This window comes from Macaca nemestrina, chromosome 4 (assembly GCF_043159975.1).
Source record: "Macaca nemestrina isolate mMacNem1 chromosome 4, mMacNem.hap1, whole genome shotgun sequence".
NCBI lineage: Eukaryota > Metazoa > Chordata > Mammalia > Primates > Cercopithecidae > Macaca > Macaca nemestrina.
The window spans coordinates 36,383,496-36,405,008 of NC_092128.1; the positions used below are offsets into that span (position 1 = coordinate 36,383,496).

The 21,513-nt window shown below is 40.4% G+C and overlaps 3 protein-coding genes across 12 annotated transcripts in view; all 3 read left to right on the forward strand.

The window, feature by feature from the left end:
- Positions 1-21,513, forward strand: part of LOC105475142 (calcium dependent secretion activator 2) — a 564,483-nt gene that overhangs the window by 175,946 nt on the left and 367,024 nt on the right. The gene's annotated exons all lie outside the window — the stretch shown is intronic.
- Positions 404-2,067, forward strand: LOC105475136 (ring finger protein 148). Its single transcript, XM_011730166.3, has one exon. It carries the CDS (start codon positions 995-997, stop codon positions 1,904-1,906), a length of 912 nt encoding a protein of 303 aa, XP_011728468.1. The 5' UTR covers positions 404-994; the 3' UTR covers positions 1,907-2,067.
- Positions 3,930-5,592, forward strand: LOC105475131 (ring finger protein 133). Its single transcript, XM_011730153.3, has one exon. It carries the CDS (start codon positions 4,397-4,399, stop codon positions 5,525-5,527), a length of 1,131 nt encoding a protein of 376 aa, XP_011728455.1. The 5' UTR covers positions 3,930-4,396; the 3' UTR covers positions 5,528-5,592.

The following is a 21,513-nucleotide window of genomic DNA, read 5'->3' on the forward strand; positions in this document are numbered from 1 at the left end:
CTTCTTTTGCCTAAGCTCGTTCTCATGTTATTCTCCCTCTCCAATACATTTTCCCAATAAAGCAACCAAAGTGAACATTCTGAAACACATTTATCACCTCCCTGGCTTAGAACCCTACAGTGTGTTTCTCTTGTCCTTGGGACATCATCCAAAATCCTTAGTCTCTACAAGAGTAGGGCTATTTCTATTTTCTTCTCCAATGTATGTCCACTCTCAGTATTTGCCTAGCACATAGTAGGTTCTTACCAGAAGATGGGACTGTATTAGGCTAACAATATGAGTTTACACTGTTTTCTTTGTGTTGGATCTTTAAGTGTGGGATAGGCATTTAATGTGGGAAGTTGGTGGGAATGGTTTGCTCCTACTTCCCACAGAATGCCATATTGGGTAGTGTTGAACCATCCCACATAATGCCATATTGGGTAGTGTTGAACCATGCATGAAAACTGGCAACTGGCCCGGGTACATGCACTAATACATGAAGTATTTTTATCTTTGCCATTGCCTTACATCTAGAAAAAAAATCTTACATGGCTGGGTAGATTTTCATTCTATCCAGAACTAAGAAGGAAACCCAAGGCTTTAAAAAATTATTACCAATTTATTTATTGCTTTACAGCTTGTTCAAATTGTTACATATCTTGACTCATTGCTTAGCTTTTTGGCCAATAGGATTTCAGGATGCAATGCACTAATATAAACTCTTGGATTGGTTTAACTACCTCTGATGTCACAATTTCCCCATTAGAATGTCATAATTTTCTTGAAATCACATGATACCAATCACAACTCTTGTTATTTTGTTTCATTATGAGAAAGATAATCTACCAAATATAAAAATGCTGGAAGGAGCAAGATATCTTTGATCCAGGGAGACCTTTTCCATTTATGTGCTTTAGTAATCTACTGCCAACAACCTATCTTCTTTATGTCCTTTTACGACTGATGTTGTTTTGTTTTCTCAAGTTTGCCTCTTAAATAGACAAATGGAGGCATGAGCTTCCTTAGAATTACTCCTTCGTCTCATAGTTCTCTTTCATCTGGACTTTTGAGGCTTAGTATCTTTCTACTACTTAGCCTTCCTGACTCAAATGGAAAAGCCATTTGGACAGCTCACCTGAATATAACATTTCAGGTTGGAAATAAGATCATATCAGAGTTAGGAGAGAGTGGAGTGTTCGGGAATCATTCTCCTCTGGAAAGGGTGTCTGGTGTGGTAGCACTTCCTGAAGGATGGAATCAGAATGCTTGTAATCCTTTGACCAATTTCAGCAGGCCTGAACAGGCAGACTCTTGGCTGGCCCTCATCGAACGTGGAGGCTGTACTTTTACACATAAAATCAACGTGGCAGCAGAGAAGGGAGCAAATGGGGTGATCATCTACAACTATCAAGGTACGGGCAATAAAGTATTTCCCATGTCTCACCAGGGGACGGAAAATATAGTTGCGGTGATGATAGGCAACCTGAAAGGCATGGAACTTTTGCACTTGATTCAGAAAGGAGTCTATGTGACAGTCATCATTGAAGTGGGGAGAATGCACATGCCATGGGTGAGCCATTACATCATGTCTCTATTTACCTTCCTGGCTGCCACAATTGCCTACCTTTACTTATATTGTGTCTGGAGACCTAGAGTGCCCAATTCTTCCACCAGGAGGCGAAGTCATATAAAGGCAGATGTGAAGAAAGCTATTGACCAGCTTCAACTGCGAGTTCTCAAAGAAGGGGATGAGGAATTAGACCCAAATGAAGACAACTGTGTTGTTTGCTTTGACACATACAAACCCAAAGATGTAGTACGCATTTTAACTTGCAAACATTTTTTCCATAAGGCATGCATTGACCCCTGGCTTTTAGCCCATAGGACATGTCCCATGTGCAAGTGTGACATTCTGAAAACTTAAGAAATCTGGAGAATTTTCTGAAGATGTAACCAGATCTTTCCAAATACAAAGATTAGATAAATTCTCTTATCGTACTTTATGTAGAGAGAAAATTTCAGCTTCTCTATCCAGGTACAAACAAGGGTGAAATTTGTGTTTTAAAAATAAAACTCCATATCATGCCCAGCTATTTGAACTTCTTGTCTTTCTAATCAGTTTTAATTCTTATACCTTTTTGCCCTTATCCAAATAAGAACGTTAGTATATGTTAAAAACAATTTTTTTCTTCAAGTTGCTAGGATTGTGACATTGCCATAGAGAATTATTCATGCTATTTTAAAGTTTCCTTTTTTAATACTAATTCTTGTACTTTGTTTCCGCATTTTGTCTAATTTTCGTATCTAATAATTTATATCTCTGATTCTGCATGGTTAATTAATTTTATTAATGCCCAGGAAATCTAGTTTCCAAAGCTACTCACTGGATTGGTAATGCATTCTAAATAATTATTTTAGATGATAGCACTTTAGTTATGAAAGGAGAAGTGTTCTAAAGTATTATAGGCCTCATTTAGGATAACATTGCAAACATTCACCTTTGTTTGCCAGAGCTCTTTAAATCCTAGCATAATGACTCAGCTATGGTAGCAGATTTCTTTTCTAGAAGTGTCCTTAGTAAATGCTTCTCTTTTCCTCTCCAAATGGTAATGAATGTTTCTCTGGGACATTTTGATAACATAGAGCAAAGCTAAAATTTTGTTCAATTGCCTTTCCATGTTATATTCTTTGTCTTATTTTGCATCTTCCTTTTTTTCTAGTAGATGAATAAACACCTATACAACAATGAGAGACAGAAAGATTTAGGTATTGTCATATTGATGAAAATTTCTGTTTCTGGATGATATGCTAAACCTTTGATGCCTAACTCAATGTCACTTTGTGAATATACACACCATGTAATACCTTTTAAAAAGTGCAGGGACATATGGAAATAAAATCGGATTAATGGCCTTTGGGAGAGAAAATCAACCTTTATGGGTATGTTTTATATCATCAGTATTCTTTTTATACTAGTTTTTGTTGTTCCTTCCTCTTCCTTGTCTCAAACTACCACGTTGTAGATTCACATTTCATAAGAAGTAACAGCTCCTTTGGTCCTGGTGAGATCCAACCAAAAGTGACTTCTAGCACTCTACACATGTAGACCAGAGACATTTATGTTCAAGGTCAGAATCTTTAGCCTCGGTTTCCTAGCTGGTGGGAAAAAAACCCACTGAGATTCACCCCCAATAACGTGTACCAGTAGCAGCGTGGCTGCTTGTGAACTCACTATGCTTGTGAGTCCACATGACATCCTTTAGCTTTGAGGTCATATTGTGCTACTGACATGATTGTGGCCAAAACATAGGTAGAGTGGACAGAGCCTGTGGAATCTTCTAGTAGGGATATTTGTTGAGTTCTGCAAAAATGTTTGATAAAAGCATCTACTTATTGCTGCTAATGGTTAACTTTAAATATGCACCTTTGAAGTTTTTCTTAATAGCTGTTTTTTAAAAAATGAATTGTGCCAAACCAATATGACTTTATTTAATCTTTTCCTTGACACCCTTTCTCCTCCTCTTTCAAAATATTATTTGATTAATAACAGATGTCAAGGCCTGCAGAGAAATTAGCTTCCCTAGATGTCAGGCCTTTCTTTACTCCTGTCAGACTTACTACATTTGTACAGTCAATGTAAGACAGAGAAAGTGAGGCAGGAGTAAACTGAGCAGGATCTCTTACTCTAAAACAGCAAAACCATAAAACAAAAGCCACAAACATCTCAGAAAGCTTAAATAAATGCAATATAAGGGTTTATGTGATGAGTCAAAAATTAGCAGTGTGACTTTTACTTTTTGATGTAAAAATAATGTCACTGATATCACCACTTTTGCCTCACATCTGGTCACAGAACTAATTTTCAATTATCCTTTTTTTTTTTTTTTTTTAGCTTGCCATTTTGTTGGAAATATCTCCTTCCTTTGCTGGGAAAAAAATTATATAGCATTCTTACATGTGCTTTCAGGCTTTAAAGAGCACACATTGTATGAATTTTAGACTTAATTTTTAGTTTAACGTGCTACCTACTATGATTATATGTAGCTCAGTGATTATATCTAATAACAACATAGAAATCACCCATAACAGCATTTAAGCCAATAAATTCACAGTATGCTCTAAACTCTTATCTAATTGGCTGCTGGATCTTGCATGTCATAATCACATCAAACAACAGTAAGCAGTATCTAGAGTTAACAGGAGGGGATTTATTTTTCAATCTAAAGTTTTTCTCCTCTCTAATAAGACCTCTGAAACTCATAAGCCATCTTTAAGAATTTCTTACAAAAACATGCTGGAAGACAGTGGATCTTGTTTGTATCCTGAAGATTTTTTTCTCTTTGTTGTTTTAAATTAATTGTCAACAGATGTGGAACTGTTGGGTTGGTTTTTAAGTCACTTGGAGAAGGGAAAGATGCATCTACTCAAGGTTGGCACTTGGAGAAACAACACTGCCTTTTCCTGGCTTATCATGTTTGGTGTTCTTTGGCTTGTTAGTCAGAACTGTTGCAGAGCAAGTGTTGTTTGGACGGCTTATATGAACATATCATTTCATGTTGGGAATCATGTGTTGTCAGAGTTGGGAGAGACTGGAGTCTTTGGAAGAAGCTCCACTTTGAAGAGAGTGGCAGGAGTTATAGTGCCACCAGAGGGAAAAATCCAAAATGCATGTAATCCCAATACCATTTTCAGCCGATCAAAGTACTCAGAGACCTGGCTTGCACTTATTGAACGGGGAGGTTGTACCTTCACACAGAAAATTAAAGTGGCAGCTGAGAAGGGAGCCAGTGGAGTGATCATCTATAACTTTCCAGGAACTGGCAACCAGGTGTTCCCCATGTTTCATCAGGCATTTGAAGATGTCGTTGTGGTTATGATTGGTAACTTAAAAGGCACGGAAATTTTCCATTTAATTAAGAAGGGAGTTCTCATTACAGCCATGGTTGAGGTGGGGAGAAAGCACATCATCTGGATGAATCACTATTTGGTCTCTTTTGTGATTGTCACAACTGCTACCTTAGCATATTTCATCTTTTATCACATTCATAGACTTTGTTTAGCGAGGATTCAGAACCGGAGATGGCAGCGATTAACAACAGATCTTCAGAATGCATTTGGACAACTCCAACTTCGAGTGGTAAAAGAGGGGGATGAGGAAATAAATCCAAATGGAGATAGCTGCGTAATTTGCTTTGAACACTATAAGCCTAATGACATAGTTCGTATTCTGACTTGTAAACATTTTTTCCACAAGAATTGCATTGACCCCTGGATTTTATCCCATGGGACATGCCCCATTTGCAAATGTGATATTCTAAAAGTTTTGGGGATTCAAGTGGATGTTGAAAATGGAACAGAACCTTTGCAAGTTCTAATGTCAAGTGAACTGTGTGAAACCTTATCACCTAGTGAAGAGGAGACAAATAACGAAGTTTCTCCTGCAGGAACCTCAGATAAAGTAATCCATGTGGAGGAGAACCCTACTTCTCAGAATAATGACAGCCAGCCTCATTCAGTAGTGGAAGATGTTCATCCTTCACCTTGATGACCTGACTTTTGAGGAAGTGTATTAAACCTGTATGTGAAATCAGATCCTGATACTGACAAGCAGTTTGTCTGTTTGAAGTGTGGTTTTTGTGTCATTTTTTGTTACTTCAGTAATTTTCTACATTCTTTGTTAAACCTCAAAGACAGAAAAAAAAGTCCTAGCAGGATTTTTTTGTTTAATTTTGGACCTTTGCTAAGTGTAATTTTTTGTCAGTGTATGTTACTCCTGTGAGTGTGCATATGTATATTTGTATGTACACATCCATGTTAAAGCTAAGGACAAACTTGTTTTCTTAAATATTTTCTGTACATATATTGGGCTCTATTTTGGTAAAAATATTATTGATATATTTGTATGTTTGTTCTAATACAGAAACTATCAATTAAGTTTGAAAACAAATTATCTTTTATGTGCTAGGAAGAGTAAAAATTATCTTTTGATAACATATTTATAGTATGTCTTAGTTGTGAGGTCATTGTGCTGTTTTTTTTTTTTTTGCTTCTTGGCATGAACATTTTACAAAATTTTATTACTCTTATTCTTGATAAATAGTTCTGTTCAAGCAATTAGTACTTTTTTGTGATATACATCTGTGTAGTGAAATTTTAAAATACTAGCACTCTTTAAGTGAACAGCAAATATTTTAGTGTCCAGTGTTACTTATAATAATCGTTACATGGTCATAAAACATAGAACAACTTTGATACTTAGTCATGGCATATTTACTTCCCATGTGTTTCTCCCCACTCCCCAGTTTGGTTTCTTAAATAAAATGTTTAACCTATGCCAGACTATTCTTGAGAGAAGTGATACAGTATAGGAATTGTTATTATGATGTGATCATGTTTCTTTTGTTCACTATATTCTCAGGGTCCAGCAGAGTGCCTGGCACTCAAGTATTTTTGAAGGAATGAGTGAATGTGAATAAATAATGATAAATATCTTTTCTGTAATGCAACTATTATGTGTTAATTTGAAAAACTTAACTGTTTTTCTCAATTATACAAAATAACAGAAAATTCTGAAATTTTTCACTCTAAATTACTTTGAAAAAATATTAAATTATAATTTTAGTCCAGAATTCATGATTATAGTTCAGCACGCACAATTTTAATGAGCAGCTTTGAACTCTGTAAGGCTAACACTGGGATTTGAATTATTGGGCAACCTTGGAGGGTGACCTAGTGAAGAGGAATGTTAGGAGTTGCTCAGTGTTAACAATACTGGAATTTAGACACAGGTAGAAGGGTAGTAGTTGGCTATAACTGCCACCCCGTGGAAGACTAAAGGAGGAGAGGCACTAATCTAAGACCAGGAAGAATCGGAGCAAAAACTGGGCAAATGACCAGTTGTGAGCCATGCCTTGCTTGGTACACAAAGGCTTTTTTACATGCAACTTTAGAGACTTTTGTGTTAATCACAAGAGCTGTTCTTTGAAAGAACTGCATAGCACCAGGGCTACTGGAGGATTTAGCAGGAACACTAAGTGTTATTTCAAGCTTACCCTGGAAGAGTAAAGTCATTTCCTGAGGGATGAGGGACCACACAGAAGAGAGAGGACACTGAGGACCCCATGACAGCTGCCCCTAAAAGGATCAGCTCCTAATCAGGATAAATTGTCATTCTTTAGCCACTGTTAGTGTTTCTGCCACTACAGGATAGCAGCGGATGGGGGTGGAGTGGCTAAAGTGATTTATACCATTTGTCCAAGAAAATCACTAGAGCTACAACAGCGAATGCATCTGTAGTGTTGGCAGTCCCTGAACCTAGACTTGGTGGGTCACTGCAGCTCTGTGTACTCTTGTGTGGGGTACTTGTTCCATGACATCTGGCAGTTCAAGAATTTGTTTGCTATTCACACTGACAGTGCCATTGTGTTCTTCATTCTCCCTCCACATCGTTGTTGGTTTTTCCTTTTCTTTTTTCTCCTCCTTTTCCTTTGTTCATCATTGTCAATCTAAGACCTGAGTTACTCCCATGTATAAGAAATTGGCCTGTGCATACTTCTATAATATAACCTTTGTTAATGTGGACATTTAACATTTAACACAGTGTGCTTGTTTGAGAATTTTCTATGGATGTTCTTTAAAGGGTGGTTGGAATCTATATTTGGAGTGGGAGGGAAAGGGTCAAGTCAGTGAAAATGGAAACTGTCTGCTGAGTGGCTACCATGTGCCAGGTAGAGGACTAAGTGCTTTACATAGCTGTTTCTTTTATGTCAGAACAAAACAGTTTTAATCTTAGTGTTTAGAATGTTGTAAACAGATCAATAAACCACTTTCACTCTGGGTTTACTAAATAGAACTTGGAAATAGCACTGCTATATCAAATGTTATTCATTATAATAGATTTTCACTTATTCTGTGGGCTTTATACCATTTTCTCTCGTACCTAGTGATGCAAACTCTCTTGTCATAATGACATGGGATTAATAATATGAACTCCAGAAGGGAGTTTATGTTCCTTGTAAGAATCAAGCTTGCTTTTTTATTCACTCCTTAGATAAATTACGTTTAATATTCTACTACAGTGAAAAATATCCACTTCAACTCTTATCAGATGGTGCTATAGGTGAAATGACTTACTCCATCTATACAGTATCTCTTGTTATAGGACACACTACATTGATAATATCCCTATCTCTTGCTATAGAATTATAATAATGCAATTGTCCTGCAGAGAATGTTAGTCAGCTATTTATTTGCACTAGCATGAGCCTTTCAAAGGATTTAGTGAGCCAGGGATCTGGCTTTTCTGATGGGATTTACACTCCTTTACCACATTTAATGGGTTTTGAAGCAGCACACAGGTATCAACTGGGGGAAAGATCAGCATTTGGGAAGGTAGTGAAGCAAGCAGAGAAATCTTCACATGCTGGTACTGTGAAGGAGTCCTTCTCATGCCAGTTCTGTCCTCCCACTCCATCATTTACTATAAGCACCTATTTTTGTATTTTAAAAACACATTTGATTTTTTGGCTTTGTACTTAACTGTATTTTTAAATATTTAGTTCTTAATGCTGAAAAATAAAGATTATAAATTAATATATTTATCAGCACAGAAATATCTTTAAATACATACTTCGTTTTATAAGTGGGGGGAAGAGAGTGTACTTTAGAAAAAGCGATGATCTCTTTCCTACCAGTAAGTGTTATTCTATCACAATTTGTTACCTCCCCTTTTCATAGCCACATCATAGCTTCTAACCCCTCTCTTCACAATTATGGCAGCATCTTTACCAGATCTCCAAGTTACTGTGTCCTTTGATGATTTTTAGATGCTGCCATGCATACTTTTCATCACTGTTGAACAGAGTGACTCTGATTTCAAAAATCCTCTACATATGTCCAGTTTAGCAACACACTGTTGTTGCCACACATCATGTTCTCTCATCTTTGAAAACTTAACAACTTACAGCATCTTTTTCAGAATTCCCTCTGCATTTGCTTGACTGCTCATCTCCACTACTTCTTCAGACTTGTTCTTGGTTCCCATTCCAAGCAGTTTCCCTTAACTGTTGTCCCTCTCTTCCCAGTCCATCTCTTCCAACTTCAGCCTAGAACCAATTGTAAGTCATTTTAGTTTTACCAAGTGCCACCAAATTCCTTGCCTCCTACACTTTCCTACAATATCATTTGCCTTCCCTGAATCATTCCTACATCTGCTTTTAATACTTCTAAACAGCCAACTGTTACTCGAGTTGTAATATTTATTATCTGATGTCAACCACATCTTTGCTTCTGTTTAAAAATCCTTTAGTAATCTCTTACCTCTTTTATTTTTTTGAGACAGTACTCTTGCTCTGTCACCCAGGCTGGAGTTCAGTGGCACGATCTTGGCTCACTGCAAACTCAGCCTCTTAAGTTTAAGTAATCTTCTCCTTCCTCAGCCTCCTAAGTACTGATTACAGGTGCACACCACCACTCGCAGCTAATTTTTTTTTTTTTTTTGTATTTTTAGTAGAGTTGGGGTTTTGCTGTTTTTGCCCAGGCTTGTCTTGAACTCCTGAGCTCAGGCAGTCTGCCCACCTCAGCCTCCCAAAGTGCTAGGAGTACAGGCATGAGCCACTGCGCCCAGCCTCTTACTCCCTTTTATAGTCTCCATAGAGTAGTACTTCAAAGCCTTGGCTACACATCAGAATCACCTGGAGAGCTTTTCAAAGTCTCAGTGTTCAGGATGCATTCATGACATCTGGGCTGGGACCCAGGCATTGGTAGTTTTTGAAGTTGCCCAGGAGATTCCAACGTGCACACAAGACTGAGAACCACTGCCAGAGGACTGTTCCAAAGAGCCTTTAATCAGGTCCCAAATTTTACCCTCTGTTAAGTTTGACTTTTTTTCACTTTACTGAAAGTGTCTTGGTAGAAATCAAAATATCAAGGTAGAAAGTGTTAAATGTCTATTCCTCATGGAGAGGAATTGATAAAGGCCTGTGGCGATATGAAGGGAAGAATTTCAACTGGAATAATAATTAGGGAACACTTAAAGAAGGAAATGATATTTAAAATGGAAATCTACTTGGTGGAAAGAAGGACATTCTAGTGGAGAGAACAATGTTAACAGTTTTTTATAAAGGAGCTTTGAGTGTCACTTGGAATTTTGGTTAAGAAACTTGAAGACACAGTGTAAGGAACATGGCTGTGCTTTGGTCAAGGATAGGCTGAGATAAACATCCAGAGTGACTCAGCAAGTTTAGAGTGCAGGCGTTTAACTCCACCTGTTATCACAGCCATGTGGCCATAACATGGGAAGGTTTATCATTTGGCTCTAAGCCACTGTTGTCTGTAAAAGGTATAATTGCCCTGATGACACTGTATAGGCACACTTCTGCCCAGAGAGAGAAAGAGTTAAGCTGCTGACCCTGAAGGCAGTGGAGAGCTGGCCATGCAGCTGTGCATGGGAGCAGCCAGCACAAGCAGCTGAGACAGAGACAACAGTGAGAGCTGTTGATAGGAAAGCTGCTGAATAAAACTATATTTCACCTGCTTACGGCCCCGAGTGTTCTTTCAGCTATATTCCAATCCACCCACTTCCCTCGGACCTCCGCAGGGGCTGGACCCTGGGCATGACATTTGGTGTACTCATGAACCTGACAAGTGGCATAGTTGGCTGGATGAGGTGAGTGGATCTTCAGTTCGGAGGGTTCTCGGGTCGGCTATGTGGCTGCATCATGGGCTGTGGTACCCAGTGGCGGTGGTGCTGCCTGAATGGGCCCCAGTGGAAACATGGGAGGCTGTAGACGGGTCTCCCACGAGTGTGGAGAAGGTACTGAAGCACCTGGAAGTGCACAACACTGAGGAAAAGCATTCCTTTGCTGACAGTCACATGGGCATTTGTAACTGTGCTGTAGGAATTGCATTCCCAGTCCCTGTGGGATGCAGCACAGGGAGAAAGAACCTCTGTTGGAGGTTCGCCCAGTGATCCACCAGAAAATATAGCATGAGCAGCTGTTGGGCCCCAAGGGTGAACCTAGGGACCCTCCCCCCACCACCATGGTGGAACACATTTCATATGGTGCCTGCAACCCCACTATGTTGCAGGAGTCAAGCAAGTAATGTCGGCAGTCATGTACAGACTTAGTGCAAGTTATTCAGGAGAAGGAGGTTACTATGCAACCTGGTCCTGCCCGAGTGTTCCAGTTCACAGATTGCGTGCTGCAGTCAGGTGGAAGTGCTGAGCCTTTTCTGTTTGATAAGAGACTGGCCGAGATGCCTGGCTTGGGTGGCACCATACAACCAGCCGTATGCAGACTTGGCAATCCACTAGTCCCTGAACCCGGATAAGTTTCCGGCAGAGCTGCATTTATCAATGGTTATGAAGACCAGTCAGTGAAAGTGGAACTTGTGTCTGCACCTTGGCATTGGCCACTTGACTCTCTGCTTATGCACTGTGTACATCTCTCCTATGCCTGGGGACATTCTGGGGGTGGATGTTTTGCACGGCTTGGCAGCTGTGCCATCTGTCACAGACTTGCTGGACTGCTTGACAATAGAATTGGGATGGTGCCACTGTGTGGTGGACCTGACCAATGCATTCCTCTTAATCAGCATTGCTCCAGAGAGCCAGGAATAGTCTGCCGTCATGGGAGGGTGACAGTGGACTTTCACAGTGTCGCTGCAGGACTATATGCATAGCCCCATCATATGTCATGATCTTGTTGATGTTACCCGAACCTCTGATTCTCTTGCAGACTTAGAAGTGGCAACGCCCACCTTGCCTGGGGCTGAATAGTAAGGCTTACACAGTCAAGCAGGCTCTTCAGTAGGCACAAGCCTTATGGGTAGTTGTCTAGGGGTGCCCATTTAAACTGAATGTGCATGTGACCACAAATATTGTTGGTTAGGGCCTATAGCAGTGCCTGGAGACCTTGGAAGTGCCAACAGGCTTTTAGTCCTAGCTGTGGAAAGGAGCTAAGCTCCAGTGTTCATTCCTACAGAAGCAATTAGTAATAGCGGATGGGTACGTTCATGGGTAATGATCCCCTGGACTGGGAAATCAGTCAGTAACTACATGTGCTGCCCCTTAGGCTCATAAGAGTGTGGCAGAACGGGTTACAGTCATCATGCGGACGACTTACATGATAGTGGGATGGATGCATTCATGGGTAATGACTCCTCAGAGAGGGATGGTGCAGACATCCACTTTAGTGAAGTGAAGCTCCTGCTTAGAGCAGCGGAGTATGCTAAGTACAAGTCCCTTAGCAGCAGAGTTACAAGAAGTCTTGGGACCTGTAGTCCTAATGCAAGATAAGGCCATGGGGCCTGAGGCACACCTAGACTCTGAACCTTTACTGTAAGGAAGGGTATCCCCCCATTCCTAATGGGGCATGGTACACAAATAGGTCTAGTTGAGGTGCTACTGCTGCCTGGACTGTTGTCACAGTCCAGCCATTCTACTGACACTATATGGTTTGATACCAAGTGTGGGCAAAGTAGCTAATGAGCTAAACTCAGAGCAATGTGGATGGTGATCACCAAGAAGGTGACACCTGCAGTAATCAGCTGTAGCTGGGTAGTTTATCGAGGCTTAACCTTTTGGTTAATTATGTGAAAGTTACAGAATTAGCTAGTCACCAACCCGTGTAAGACCAGGCCACGTGGCTGGATCTATGAGAGGAAGGATGACCTTCTCCAATCAGTTACGGGGATGAAAGGTAATCTGTTATTACCTGCCTCAATACCCCCAAAAGTAGGGAGACAAAACCTGGTGTCAGCCATGGAACTTTCAAGCCTGCCGTTGCAGATGGTTGGTGATTGTGGCCCCTTATGGGGAAGGGTCTGCAGTATAACTTACATGTTACTCCTTGGGTATTTAATGTGTGACCTCCACAATTAGCCATTTGTAGGGGAGGGAAACGGCCAGGGAGGGAACTCTCCAGGGAACATATGTACTGTCTGTGTGGCCTATCATAAACTTCCCTGTAACTTTGGCATGGGTTCAGGACCCAAGGGAACCATAGAAAGCTGATGAGGTGTAACATCATCACCCAGGGCAGAAGCCCTTGGCAGCTGCATTGTTATCCAGAGATGAAAAGTTGACTTGTATTTTGCCTGAGGGATGTGATTTACCCTGGTTAGTATCCGTGCTTGCTTTGTCGTTTCAGCTGTAAGTTGGCATGCTCCAATAGCATTGTGGACTGGGCCCACACCTTACTTAGATGACCAATGTCTCCAACTGTTGGATCTGCACTGCCCTTCCAGCAGCAGCTGCGGATGGCTTGCCCTGGCACGTGCATGCAGCTGCTGTGCAGAACTGCACATGGCTAGAAACTCGGGGCCTCATGGACAGTGGGTGGGACGCAACACATCAAGCTTTGAATAAGAGGTGTCGCAAAACCCATGGCAAGCCTGCCCCCTGGCTGACTCTAGCATCTATGATGGATGGAGCTGGCTAATGGGAGAACACGTGGTGTCCGCATTGCGGATACCACGATGTATAGAGCAGCACTTGGGTAAAGTCACCGTGGAATGGTTGCCTGCTGAGGTTTGTGCAAACATAACACGGTCACTACACCAAGGGTTTGGTGGAATAAGCGGCCTTACCAAGGCTGGGCCCCAATGGACTTTGTGTCCCCTGTGAGTTAATGGATCTGTGAGGGCACAGGATGGCCATATCTGCCAGCCAATTGGACTGTACCTGAGGGTGGCCCTATGTGTCTGCCACTGTGCTTCCCACATTGCCTGGTCACCTACATGACTAGAGGGCGCTGCGTTTCCAGTTTTTGTGAGTGCAGTGGGCCCCCTGGTGGTTCTATCCCTCAGCAATAACTATTCCTGGAGCAGGTGTCATTACTGTAGAAATGCAAGTTACAGCCCTTGCAGAGCACACAGCTCGGGCTCTGAATTACATCTGAGTTGCCCTCCTTTTGTTAACTGATAAGGTTAATCAGATCAGGAAGATGGTGCTACAAAACCAGATGGCCTTAGACATAGCTACAGCTGCTCAAGGTGGCACTTGTGCCCTTGTAGGGACACAATGTTGAAAATTCGTCCCTGACAACCACCAGAACATAGTGACAGCTTTATAAGGGGTGTCCCAGGAGGTTGAGGTGATTGAGCCCCTTGCTGATGACCCCTGGCAGAGATGGTGGGCATCTCTGGGCTCTGGCCTACATTGGGCTCTAATAATCCTGGGTAGCGTAGCAGGAATATTAGTAGTAAGTTGTTGCTGCTTATATTGTTGCTGTGGCTTCTGGGTCCAAGGTGCAGCCCTGTGTGCACCGGTCCTCACCAAACGGACTCCCTCAGCCTAGGGGGTGGAATGTAAGCCTTAGTGTGCCAAGCCTGCATATCAAACCTGTGTACCCAAAACTTATGTATAAAGCCTCTGTGTATATATCAAGCCTAGGTACCAAAGCTTATGTGTATAACCTGTGTATCCAAGGCCTATGTCTCCCTCGGCCTAGGGGGTGGAGTGTAAGGAACATGACTGTGCTTTTGTCAAGGATAGGCTGAGTGACTCAGCGAGTTTAGAGCACAGGTGTATAATTCCACCTGTTATCACAACCATGTAGCCATAAAATGGGAAGGCTCATCATTTGGCTCTAAACCACTATTGTTTATAAAAGGTATCATTGCCCTGCCGACACTATATTGGCAGTCTCGTGCCCAGAGAGAGAAAGTTAAGCTGCTGACCCTGAAGGCAAGGGAGAACCAGCAGCACAGCTGTGTGTGGGAGCTGCCAGCTCAAGCAGCTGAGACAGAGTGGACACTCTAAGAGAGCTGCTGCTGAGGGAGCTTCTGAATAAAGCCATATTTCACCTACCTATGTCTCCCTGAGTTTGCTTCCAGCTATTTGCCACTCATCCACCCACTCCCTCCAGACCTCGGCATGGGTTAGAACCTGACCTTGAACGTAACATATGGAACTTAGAAGGCTGTTGCAATGATCCAGGAGTGATAAGGTGAAAATATGAATGAAGGCAGTGGCAAGTGAATTGGGTGGGTCGCCTATAAGATAATATGTTCTTTGATTTCACTTGCTGGTGTGAATTTTCTACTTCATTTTTCCATGACCAGGGTAACACTGATTTTAAAACCTCTCTGCATCCATAACCTTTATCTTCAGTTCATCTCCAATTTACCAACACACCACAGATACAGAAGAGGTGGGTATGGGTCGGGGGAGTAGAGGAAGAGTGAAGAGTTAAGGATGACTCCCTGCTTTCTGGCTTGGACCACTATGTTATAATAATGCCATTCAGTGAGATGGAAAATAACAATGAGGTGAAGCAAGTTTGGAGTAGAAGAGTACAGATTTCGAATATGTCATAGAAGTTCTGGGTGATGTTCATGGCATAGCTGGAAATATAGGTCTATACTTAGACTAATTAAATGAGATAAATGTAAAAACTTAACAAAAGGCTTGATACATGTAAGTACTAACTTGTGATTTATTAGCAAACTAATTTAACCACCAATGACATTTATATTAGTGGTGATTTTACTATTATGTAAATTTCAGTGTTACTATTTTGGGCCCCCTGAATTTGTAGTATCCCTATGTACTATAAGACACTTTTGTCTCCCAAGAATGCTTAGCAGGCTGAGTAAAGCTGGCAAGTGTGATAGGAATCGAGGGAGGGATGGTAATAATCACAGCTATAATACACAGGTGTTGCTACATTCCCTTAAAGGGTAGAATCTCATTTAATCCTTAACAGTAATGCAATGAGATAGGCATTATTGGTATCCTCACTCTTGAGATAAAGAAATGGAGACCCAGAGAGGCTAAGTAACTTGCCCAAAGTTAAATAGCTGGTATGTGACACAGAATCTGTGTTTGAACTTGTTCTGGTTCCACAGCTCATGGTCTTAACCACTACCCTACAGTTAGCCTGAAACACTAATTTTTAAGTAAAGGACAAAGCATTAGGTTGAGTCCAGCTTTAAGGGCTTAGAGAAATGAACAGTGGAAGAAAAAACCCAGCTAAAAGCATTGAGAGTGCTAACTGGAGGGTGGTTGAATGATACCTTATGTGATCTCAACATAATTAGGAAAGAAAAAGGAGTTATGTGAGGGTGAAGGTGTGGCCAGGGTATATCTGACTTGAGTAAAAAGAACTATTGAGCTATAGGAATGGATCCTTCCATTTAGGAAGTATTGATACTGGAGCTGGTAGCTCTCTTGTGTAAAAAGTATTTATTTTGAAGGGTTTTGATGTAGGCTGCCTTTCTGATGAAGTTCAAAAGGGGTAAAAAGATTGTGTAATTATCCTAATAATTGATATCAATCCTTTTTAAAAGTTTAAGCTTAAAAAGCATAGTTAGGCCAGGTGTGGTGGCTCACCCCTGTAATCCCAGCACTTTGGGAAGCTGAGGCGGGCAGATGACCCGAGGCCAGGAGTTTGAGATCAGCCTGGCCAACATGGTAAAACCCCATCCCTACTAAAAATACAAAAGTTAGCTGGGTGTGGTGACACATTCCTGTAATCCCAGGTACTCGGGAAGCTGAGGCATGAGAATTGCTTGAACCTGGGAGCTAGAGGTTGCCGTGAGCCGAGATTGTGCCATTGCACTCCAGCCTGGCAGAACGAGACTCTGTCAGGGTGGGGAGCAGCGCAGAGCACAGTTATTTTTCACAAAGAACATGTGCCTTTTACATCAGACCACCTGCATTCATTTTCTGTCCCCAGGGAAAAGCATCTTAGAGCAGCATCAGCATCACCTGGGAACTTGTTAGAAATGCAAATTCTTAGGCTGACTGCAGAGTTTACAGAGTCAGAAACTTGAGGAGGGGGCAGCAATCTGGTTCACCAAGTCCTCCAGCTGATTCTAATGTATACTCAAGTTTAAGAACCTCATTTAGATCAGATAGTTCATTTTCAGCAATGATGCATCACACTTGTAATAAAAATAGTATAATTAAAAGTCTCAGTAGTTGCTATTACTACATTAATACAAGATACATTTAGGCATATTTCACATGTACAATAGGCTTCTGACTTCTGCATGACTGTGCATAGAAATCCTTTCCTCTCCCACTACTGGTTTCTCTATGCACTAACACTATCACAACTGTCAAGGGAGTTGTGAGAAAACTAATAGATTTTAGATAATTTGCAATTTATAAATGGATAGAAAAAACTGAAAAGTATGAACAATGTTGGACAGTCCACACTGGAAGAGAATAGTTAATTCTATTATATTCACTAAAGGTCTGATATCAATATACTAAAAAAGTGGACCACAGGTGAAATTCAGAAGGGAGTCATGTAAATTTCTAGGTTCGGGTCCATAAAACCAGCTTCACAAATACTGGTGGGAACTTAGTTTAGCTTCCATAATAATGTAGATGAAAATAAGTTCAATGTAAGGCGTTGGGAGTGTATGTAGGCCCTCCAAAGGTTTGTGGCATCTTCTTCTGCTTTAATAGCATGCTTCTCTAACTACAATTAATTACTGTCTTCCTCCTGGATTGTGAGCTCTTACCCATATGGCAGGTTTGTTGATTCATTCAACAAATATTGATTGCCCTGGAGATACAGTGGTGAACCATATAAAATGCCTGCCATCATGGAGCTTACTTGTTAGTGGGAAGAAAATACAATAAATGTCATGTGCCTACATAGTTATAAGTGCTGTGGAGAAAAATAGAAAACAGAATAGGGGGCTACAAAAGGCAGAGATGCAGCTTTAAGTAGAAACGTCACCAAGAAGATAAAGAGCTGAACAAAGACCTGAAAATAATGAATGAAGGCCTTAATCTATAACCTGTGCAGAAAAAGTGAAACTAGTGTTCAGGAGGGCCAGTAGGATAGTAAGTGGGTCTTGTCATCTGAGAAATGTCAGGAACGTTTAACCTGCAAGACAGAAGACAGTGTTAGCTGCCATCAAACACTTGAAGAATGGGCTTGCAAAGAATTTAGATTTTCTTTGTTTTTGCAGGGATTAGCATGCAATAAGAGAAATGACAGCTACAGGGAGAGCATTGCCACCTGGAAACAACTTTCCAGATGGTGGTCCTGCCTATAGACAGGTTATTGCCTTCAGAGAGCCTAGTTTCTCTTCCTTAAAGGAGTTTGATATTGTTTGGATGTCATTTTAGTGGTGGTAATGGTGAGGGAATTCAAGCTTTAGAAGAGTGATCTTATTTATACCTTTGGGTCACTCACAATCCCAAGAATCAGATTCTGGGATTAAAAAGCAATAACATTGCTATTCCACATGTAGTTGCCATCTGTTAAAAAATAAACAACTACAAAGTATAAACGATAAAATCCATTCAACAAATATTTATTGAGAGCCACTGTATGCCAGGGAAATTTAGTTAACAAGTTTTGAGTTCATTTTGCTTTAACTTAATAGAATGTTTGCTTTTAAAATTGATTTACTTTCCAGACATCTTTTTTTTTTTTTCATTTTTACTTTGGAACTTCATTTCTCTGCAGCAGGCCCTTGGATTATCAAGAGTAAATAACTTGCTATCCTTAAGATTTATGTTTTATAAACCTAGAGTTTGAGAGGGTAGCAACTCATTCTCTGGTGTCTTGGTAGTATTGTGGAACATGTAATGGTTTGGCTTTTAGAAATCTCTTTCCTCCCAACTTCCCTGTTAACATTCGCATATCACCCATCTTCTCAAAGAAAAGTTTTTTTGAGATATTTTATCAGCAGCAAAGGACTGGTATTTATTGATTTCTCATCAATTATGGAATATTTTATAAAATATGAAATCGTGTTTGACTTATTCTAAAATGCATAACAAAATAATTTGAATTGATGAAGGATTGGGTCGATATGTGACAGAACGAATGGAATAAAATGTTAACTGTAGAATCTAGGTAGTAGGTGTGTATATATATATGCTTCAAACTTTTTTCAACTTTTCTATATGTTTAAACATTTTTATAATAAAATATTGGGGGAAAATCGTGCTGTTGGATGCTATGGCAATGTCATATCAATTCAGAAGTTTGTAAAAAACTATGCTCCCTGTATAGTAAGTTCTCACAGTCCTCACTTAACATAGTTGATAGATTCTCAGAAACTGTGATTTTTAAGTGAAATGACTTGTAATGAAATTGATTTAACCATAGGCTGATTGATATAAATAAGAGTCAAGTTCCTACAGCCTATTTCTAGTCACAAAAATGTCACCAAACTTCTAAACAAAAACCAAAACACTTCTAATAATAAGCATGGAAATAAATGTGAGCCATATACACATTTAATAAAGATAAATAAAAACAAGACAATTATTTATCCACTTATTTTAGTTCAGGGTCACAGGTGGTCAGAACCCAGCAACTCAGAGTACAAGGCAAGCACCAACCTGGACAGGATGCCTTCCCATCGCAAGGCACACTCACACACACCCCCACACTAACTCACACCGGGACAATGTAGACACAGTGAACCTCACATACATGTCTTTGGGATGTGGGAGGAAACTGAAGTACCTGGAGGAAACTCATGCATACTTGGGGAGAACATGCCAACTCCACACAGACCGTAGCCCCAACTAGGAATCTGTTTTTATTCTTCATTAACATTATATCAAAGCAACCTTATTAGAGGACTGCCGTCTGTACTTGCTGAGGGACAGGTAACAGTCTGGGTACTGTCATTGGTCCACGGATAACATTTCAACTAACAGTGATTTTAAAATTTATTTCACTATATTATCTCAGGTAGTACTAAAAAAATGTGTTGTATCATTCCACATTGTAAGCACATATCAAAACATCACGTTGTGCCCCATAATATATAAAATTGTTACTAAATAAAAAGTCTTTTCAAAAGTGATATTAATACAGAACCACTGGGCTGCCAGCTAAACCTCCATCCTTAAGCCTGGAATGGTGGCTGTAAGAGAAAACAACTGACCCCGTTTTTCTTGGTTTTCCCACCCAAATGTTGCCATTTTGGCCTGCCACACCTCTATCCTGTGCCCTTAAAAAGACTTCAACTGGCAGAGCAACACACAAGCTACTGAGCATCAAGGATACAAGTGGCTGAGCAGTAAGCTGAGAAGCAGCAACTGAGCATCAGAGACTACAGATGGATGTGGCTAACTGCAGACGGCGTGGCTTCAGGGAAAGATCACCTTCTTCCTATACTATCCCCTTTCCAACTCTCATCCTGCCAAGAGCCACTTCCATCACCAAATAAAATCATCCACATACACTACCCTTCAGTCTGTTCATGTGACCTGATTCTTCCTGGACACCAGACAAGAACCAAGAGGGCAGGAGCTGGGAGATGCTCCAGAGCCCACACAGAGCCCGCTCCCTCAAGAGAGGAGTGACTGGCCGTTCCAGCGATCGTTTGTTCCAGTCCCTACACTTGGTTGCTTGCATGTTCTGTCTCGTGAGGAGTGGCCAGTAACAGACTGAGTGAAAAAGGCCACTGAGTTCCCACCCAAGAAGGGGATCAAGGTCAAGGGAATTATCCCATCTCAAGATTACCTGTATTCCACTGCTGAGGAAACTGACCCAAAATGGTTCAGAGTCTCTTAGCTTGTGTCACACCTTGAACTCTCAGGTCTCCTGATGCCCTCTCAGGTTTGTTACATTATTTCCCAACTGATGAGTGGAGAGTAGCACAGAAGTAAGGATGAGGTGAATTGAATTCTATAATTGAAGTTGGAATACTGTAAAGCTATAAAACAGCAGGGGAACACATTTTTTCTTTCCAGATAGTAAACATACATTAAGGATTTATTCAACATTAGATATATTATGAGGCTTCAAAAGCAATACACTAAATTTTTAAGATTTATTTTCTGTATTATTACAGTGAGGGCAAAATAAGAAAAACATTTTCTTTGTAGAATAGATGTAAGAAGATAGCCCAACCTAGTAACATTCAGACTTTTCTATCACACCATGAAGCATACTGAATGAAGGCAAAAGAGATGGCTTAGGCTGAAGATATGGCATGGAAAGCTGGTATCTTCTTTGAGTTTGTGGCTACGTATAGAAGCTTTTCTCTAGAAATTCATATTTGCCATTCCATTGCTCCCTTTTCCATGATGAATAACATGATTTTTCTTCCGCCTTAGGGTCTCAGTCTTTGTTGCACAGTGTCAGACAGATTGGAAGCCCAGGTAGGGTGCAGTGATCCCTGTGTTTGTACAAGTGGCTTGGTAAATCTTCACTTTCAGTCTCATAAGTACAAGGTTAAGGAGTATTTGCTATAGGCTTAGGGAAATTTAAACTAAGCATTTAGAAGAAAGACTCAAAGATCTGCTATTAGCTGATATTAGAAGAAAAAAGCTTTAGAACAACTTTGTAATATTGATAAGATCATGGTAATATCATGTGTATATATTTTTTTCCGATAAAAGCTTTATACTTTTCAAATCCCATTTGTGTTCATTTGGGTATAGACTCATCTCAGTTCTTACAACAGGATGTAAGAAGGCATGGACAGTTCAGGGCTTTATATTTGGTCTAAGGGCTTTATTTTTATTTTTATTTTTTTAGATGTATTTATTTATTTATTTTGAGACAGAGTCTTACTCTGTTGCCCAGGCTGGAG